This window comes from Benincasa hispida, chromosome 7, assembly GCF_027475165.1.
Source record: "Benincasa hispida cultivar pf3 chromosome 7, pf3_genome.v1.1, whole genome shotgun sequence".
Lineage (NCBI taxonomy): Eukaryota > Viridiplantae > Streptophyta > Magnoliopsida > Cucurbitales > Cucurbitaceae > Benincasa > Benincasa hispida.
In genome coordinates this window covers 46423900-46430956 of record NC_143484.1, presented here as the reverse complement: position 1 = coordinate 46430956, position 7057 = coordinate 46423900, and the positions used below count along the sequence as shown (strand labels likewise).

The window sequence follows — 7057 nt, the reverse complement described above, 5'->3', positions numbered from 1 at the left end:
GTCATTTTTATTCCACCTTTGAATTAATGATTTGAAATAAACAAATTCAATCAAAATCATATTGCTTTTGAAAAATTAGATGAGTAAACAATCACAATCATAATCACATAGATTTACAATTGAAGCTCATTTAGATTGATGGTCCAATTAGAATCAATTCAAATTATACCGTTTTTCATTTCCCATGTAAACGTAACCTTAATGACAACAACAAATCCACCATTTTTTTACAAATGGTTTCAATATATCTCGTGATCTTGTCAAATTTTTTTCTATCAATATTCAAAGCTTATTTGGCAAGTAATTTTCTGGAAATTTATTTATTAGTTGAACAAATTATTTTGCCTAAAAAAATGTATAATAATAATTAAAAAAGAAATCAATGGTGGAAAAGAACGGAAATTTTTGTTCGTCCTCATGAGTCATGGCAGGCAAAATCGGCTGAGATTTAATTACACTAAGGCGGATGTTGAGTTTTCACCGTAGACGACGGTCGACGGACGCCGCGACTGTCGAGAAAATCCGACTGCAACGGCTGTTGCCTCCATTGCCAGTCTCTGCTTAGTCAAACTCACTCTGTTTTCCCGACGAACGCTTCTTCCTGGTACGTAGCATCGTACAGTTCGTCCAATTTCCAATTCAATTTAATCACTCTTTCTTCTACAAACAAACCCTAGATCTGTTTTTCTTTTTGCATTTTCTTCTTCTCATTTCTGATTTCGTCGATGAACAATAAGCTGCTTAATCTGCAGGTTAGGTTATACGAATTTGAAATGAATTTCGCTTCATTGGATCAATTGCCTGATTCATTTCATCTGACGAGTCTTCGATTTTGTGCTTCTTCTTCGGGTTCTTTACGATGAAGGCATCTGGATTCCACCATCTCCTGGAGTTTTTCCGTGCCATTTTCGATTAGTTTGTTATCTGATATCATCCTCATTGTCCTCCGATCGTTTTCTCACTCGTCGATTCTCGTTGTTCTCGATTTTCAAATGGCCTATACACCGCAGTCTTCCCCTGGATTTTCTGCCACGCAACCCGACACCCCGGCACCAAGCTCTGAGACAAATCCGATGCCTCCGCCCTTAATTTCGACAGGACCATCCAGATTTCCTCCAAAATTCCAACAGGATCAGATGCCATCTCCTTCCATCAGAACGCCAGCTGCACCCTCTCCGGCGAATGGAATTAAAACTGGCAGTCCCATTCCTCATTTGAGTACTCCTCCTGGACCCCCTGTTTTTACTTCTCCCATCAGGCCTGCTGCTGTCCCCTTTCGTACTTCACCGGCATCTCCTCAGCCAATTATATTCTCTTCTGCTTCGTCCTTACCAGCTTCTACACCTCCACATTTTTTGAATGCGTCGGGTGGGTTGCAACACCAGATATCTGATGTTTCAGAGGACTCAATGCCTGTAGTGGAATCGCCAAATGTTCTATTTTCTTGCCAGAAGGTATTACTTTCTCTTTTTTCTCGGATTAGTTATAATGAATGTTGAAAGTTTGGCCCAACTGTTCTCTCATTTGGACTGCTAAACTCAGTTGATTCAGTGACTCCTAGTATATATTTTTTTCTTAAACAAATGCCCTATCACGACCTTTTGTGTTTCTAAAATTAAGTTGCCATTAATATTCTTGTAATTTACTTCTATCTCAACCTTGGTACAGGTGCTGAAGGTGAAGAAACAAACTAATGTTCCTAGTTTGGGTTTTGGAGCACTGATTTCGCCTGGGAGGGAAATATCATCAGGTCCTCAAATAATACAGCGTGAGCCTCATCGTTGCCCAAGCTGTGGAGCTTATTCAAATCTGTATTGCAAGATCTTAATTGGTTCAGGTCAGTGGCAGTGTGTAATTTGTCGGAAGTTGAATGGAAGTGAGGGTGAATACGTAGCACCAAGCAAAGAAGATCTTTGTCATTTTCCAGAACTGTCATCATCTATGGTTGATTATGTCAGAACTGGGAACCGGAGACCAGGATTTATTCCAGCTTCTGACTCAAGAACGTCTGCACCCGTTGTTCTGGTTATTGACGAGTCTTTAGATGAGCCACATCTGCAGCATCTCCAGAGCTCCTTGCATGCTTTTATTGATTCAGTTTCACCCACAACAAGAATTGGAATTATACTGTATGGCCGTACTGTATCAGTATATGATTTTTCAGAGGAATCTGTTGCCTCTGCTGATGTGCTTCCTGGTGATAAATCACCAACTCCGGAGTCTTTAAAAGCATTAATTTATGGAACAGGGATATATTTATCACCAATGCACGCCTCACTCCCTGTAGCGCACACAATATTTTCATCACTGAGGCCTTATAAATCAAGCATTCCAGAAGCCTCTAGAGATAGATGCCTTGGTACTGCAGTTGAAGTTGCTCTTGCCATAATCCAAGGACCATCAGCAGAAGTGTCTCGAGGAGTGGTTAGAAGGTCGGGTGCTAATAGTAGAATTATTGTTTGTGCTGGTGGACCGAATACGTATGGCCCTGGATCAGTTCCCCATTCTGTCAGTCACCCAAATTACCTGCACATGGAAAAGTCTGCTCTAAATTGGATGGAGCATCTTGGGCGTGAGGCTCATCAGCAGAATACAGTGGTTGACATTCTATGTGCTGGAACGTGCCCTGTAAGAGTTCCTATCTTGCAGCCCCTTGCAAAAGCTTCTGGTGGTGTTTTGGTTCTTCATGATGACTTTGGGGAGGCCTTTGGTGTAAACTTGCAGAGGGCATCTGCTAGGGCTGCAGGTTCTCATGGTTTACTAGAAGTACGCTGTTCTGATGACATTCTAATCACCCAAGTTATTGGTCCGGGCGAAGAGGCACACATAGATACACATGAAACCTTCAAAAATGACACCTCTCTTTACATTCAAATGCTAAGTGTAGAAGAATCTCAGAGCTTCTCACTCTCCATGGAGACTAAAAGAGACATAAAGAGTGATTTTGTATTTTTCCAGTTTGTTGTACAGTATTCTAATGTTTATCAAGCTGACATATCAAGACTAATTACTGTCAGATTACCTACTGTTGATAGCTTATCAGAATATCTTGAAAGTGTTCAAGATGAAATAGCTGCAGTCCTTATTGCCAAGAGGACAGCCTTGCAAGCTAAAAGCCAGTCTGATGCAATGGATATGCAGGCTACAATAGATGAAAGAGTAAAAGATATTGCTTTGAAATTTGGTACCCTGGCACCAAAGTCAAAGATTTATCGGTTTCCAAAGGAACTATCTTCAATGCCAGAGCTTCTGTTTCATTTGAGAAGAGGCCCTCTTCTTGGAAGCATTGTTGGTCATGAAGATGAAAGGTCTGTATTGAGAAACTTGTTTCTGAATGCATCCTTCGACCTTTCCCTCCGTATGGTAGCACCTCGCTGTTTAATGCACCGGGAGGGGGGTACTTTTGAAGAGCTTCCAGCATATGACCTAGCTATGCAGTCAGATGCTGCTGTCGTGCTTGACCATGGAACAGATGTCTTCATTTGGTTGGTATGTCGCTGCTTATTCAGTTACTCTACTATATTTTGGCAGATTATTTTTATTTTTTGGCATGCTTCATGTTCAGTTTGGTACCCTCAGATATTAAAGTGCCATCTTTAATTATTTGTTGGGAATGCTTCCATTGGCATTTTTGTCTTCAAAATCAAGTGTTACGTGAAAAGTTTTCTTTTATTGGCAGTTCAGTGGAATATGACATGATTTTTTACCAGTTTCAATAAACAGAAAAATAGTTGGAAATGTTTAAAAGGAAAATTTTGCCACTTTGTTATCTTTTCCTGAGAAAATTCAATATAAAGAACTAAAATGTAGCAGAACAGATACGATAATTTGCTATTTTGAAGTTTTCTCTTGTATATTGAGAAGTATTTTTTTATTTACTAATAATTACTATTTTGAAGTGTATTGCGACTCAAATTTATGTTATATTTTAATTGGCGAGATGAAAAACAATTGAATGGTAATGAACATAAACAATACAAGATGGTTTCCAACAATAATGCTTAGTTCTTTCATAAAAACAGTTTCTGGAAAGTACATTATATGAACTCTTGAATACCAGATGAACAGGCACACATAGAGAGGATAGGAGTGTTCTCTCCTCCCCTACTTTTTAATATATGCTCGATTATTCCTATTCTTCTATAGCCATGTCTCATGTCCTTATAAATGTTCTGAATTTTCTTGTCATACACATATTCATCTTCTAATTTTCTTTCCTTTTTGTTCTCTCTTTTGGCGGAACTTATTATTCATCTTCTTCTATTGGTGTACTTAGGGTGCTGAGCTTGCAGCTGAAGAAGGAAAAAGAGCAGCTGCTTTAGCAGCTTGCAGAACATTAGCAGAAGAGCTTACTGAATCAAGGTTTCCGGCTCCCAGGATTCTTGCATTCAAGGTTTGTGTCGTTGTAAATGCTATATGTTTCTCCCGGTTGTGGTTTTCTCTGCATCAATGAACAGTTCTGCTCTTTCCTTATTTGTTGGATTGTGTTTTTGTAAACCTGTTTGCTATTCTCTTTTACTGGAAACTTTTTTTTCTTTTTTTTCTTTTTTTAAAAAAAGATCTTTTCGTAGGTTTTGAGTCTAGTTTTCATTTAGTCCTTAGGTTTTAAAATATTACACTTTTAGTCGTTAAGTTTTAAGTTTGGTTTAAATTTAGTCCCTGGGTTTCAAGATTCACACTTTTAACCTCGATTTTTTTTCACTAATTACGTCTTTAGCGTTAATGTCTATTAATTAATATAATAAAATTAAAAGAATTATAATAAATTAAGTTTCACTATTTTTCATCTAATTAATGCACATTAAATCCAAATACTGAAAGTGAGTATTAAGTGAAAAATCGAGTTTAAAAGTGTAAACCTTGGAACCTAGGGGCTAAATTGAAATAAAACTCAAATCTAAAGAGTAAACTTATTACGATTTGAAACCTAGAGACTAAATTGAAACCAAACTCAAAACTTAATGACTAAAAGTGTAACATTTTGAAACCTAAGAATCAAATGGAAACTAGACCCAAAATCTAGGAACCAAAAGGTATATTTCCTCTCTTTTTTTTTTTGTTTTCTCCAACTTCTCTATCTCTCTTCATAAAAAAGCTACTGTCAGCTCTCTCTTCAATGGCTCTCTGCAATAACGATAAATCTATTTAATTTGAAGCAGGAAGGGAGCTCTCAAGCTCGGTATTTTGTTTCTCGGCTGATACCAGCACACAAGGACCCTCCTTATGAGCAGGTGAGTAAGAAGGAAGAAACCCATTGGTTCATGAATTCTGATGATCTGAACTGACTTCTAAAGGTCTCGGTAGAATAACATACTTTCCTCATTGTGAAGGATGGGCCTTCATTGCAATTAAGGCCGGTTTGAAACCATTTTGATTTTTTTTTTAATTTTAATTTTTGAAAATTAAACCCATCTCCTCACAATTTTTCGTTGTTGAATTCTTAAGCAAATTCCAAAAACAAAAACAAAAACTTGGCTTGATTTTCGAAAACATTGGTAAAAAGTAGATAACAAGCATGAAATTTAGAGGTAAAAATGGTGTTAATATGGTTAATTTAAAAACTAAATGGTTACCAAAGGGTACCTAATGGTAATGGAAGTTTTTTTTTTTTTCACTAGCATGAGAAACTGATGGGTCGTTTGATGATATGCTGATGCTAACAGATTACTAATTTGATTTGTTGTAGGAGGCGAGATTTCCACAACTTAGAACATTGTCCACAGAACAGAGGACAAAGCTGAAAAGTAGTTTTCTTCATTTCGATGATCCCAGTTTTTGTGAATGGATGAGAAGCTTGAAGTTGATCCCACCAGAACCAAGTTAAAGTAGGATTTATTCTCCCTCTCTCTCTCTCTCCTTCCAATCTTTCCTCTCTCTTTTCATACGGGAAAATTTTATACTGACTGAAGAAGTTCTTTCGCAATTGTAATTCTTACGGATGGTTGCAATAAGCTTTGGAGGAACGAAAGATTATTCTATGCGGTTTTGTGCGAGGCAGGTTCTTTAATTTTAGAAATGAAAATACCTTTCTAGCATCAGGGACGTATCGTTTAAGTTCATGATCTCTTTTTCCACTTTAAACAAGTAGTGGAGGTTGGGATCTTACATTCAAACGTTTAGGGGAGGTTGCTAATATGTTTAATGTTTAGTTTGTGTTAAAAGAGTGCTGATATAACATTAATTTTACCTTATCTAATACGCAATCGGTGATTTCACATGGTATTATAACAGGTCATATGGTTTAGCTCTTGCAATTTTATTTCCTATCTAATTAAAATTGATTTTACTTGTTGGGTCTTTTACATATTTCAAATTACAAGATAAGGAGTGTTATAGTATTGATATAATATTAAATTTAGTTTTACTCGTCGATTTAAGTTTTTGGTTCAATTGATGATTTAACAACTTGTTAGAAGGTTATATATACAACTTCAAATTCGATTGGTAGAATTGTATCACTATGCAATGCAACATATAATTGCATTTTATGCTCCATATGGCAACGATATTATTTTTAATTTCTTGTAGCAGCTATCTTTGGCTTGGAACGATAGTTTTATTATGACGAAGCAAATTTATAAATGTATTACAATCCTACCTTTTTTAATAGTAAACTTAAAAGACTCGTAAATATCTACAAAAAGAAGTGTATGATTTCTTGGTTGTTATATCTATGGATTTTAGTAATCAAATATTTGATTTATATAAATGATAACTGGTAGAAATGTCAGTTATTATAAATGTGGTGATAATACTTAGAATTTGTGAAAATTTGAGTTTTGCGTCGATTAGCACCTAAATCCTCATTGACCCCAATATTATGATGTGTTGGAAATAAGCAATCGTAATCAAATGTATACGTTGAAGCCAGGCGACTGCAAAGACAAACACATGTGCTGAAAGTTGAGCTATCGCATGGAAGTTGCGGTGATCAAGCGAATGCGGTAATCACTTGGAGATTGCGATCACGGAGTGATAACCTTAAATAGAAGGGTGATCGCAAGATGGGTAGAATGCGTTGATACTTCAGTTGAATCAAGTTTGGACGCATACTTTG

At 36.7% G+C, this 7057-nt stretch overlaps 1 protein-coding gene across 1 annotated transcript; it reads left to right on the top strand.

Moving 5' to 3' along the window:
• The first annotated feature begins 241 nt into the window (after positions 1–241).
• Positions 242–6035, top strand: LOC120081428 (Sec23/Sec24 protein transport family protein). The gene is made up of 6 exons (XM_039036279.2): positions 242–604; positions 753–1454; positions 1669–3489; positions 4277–4393; positions 5160–5231; positions 5687–6035. Exons 2-6 carry the CDS (start codon positions 993–995, stop codon positions 5822–5824), a joined length of 2610 nt encoding a protein of 869 aa, XP_038892207.2. The 5' UTR covers positions 242–604; positions 753–992; the 3' UTR covers positions 5825–6035.
• The last annotated feature ends 1022 nt before the right edge of the window (positions 6036–7057 follow it).

Bases quoted from the DNA above. Each gene is read 5' to 3' on its own strand.
- LOC120081428 (XM_039036279.2), top strand. From the start codon at position 993: ATGGCCTATACACCGCAGTCTTCCCCTGGATTTTCTGCCACGCAACCC. The intron at 1,455-1,668 runs GTATTACTTTCT...ACCTTGGTACAG, and splicing joins TTCTATTTTCTTGCCAGAAG to GTGCTGAAGGTGAAGAAACA. The intron at 4,394-5,159 runs GTTTGTGTCGTT...AATTTGAAGCAG, and splicing joins CCAGGATTCTTGCATTCAAG to GAAGGGAGCTCTCAAGCTCG.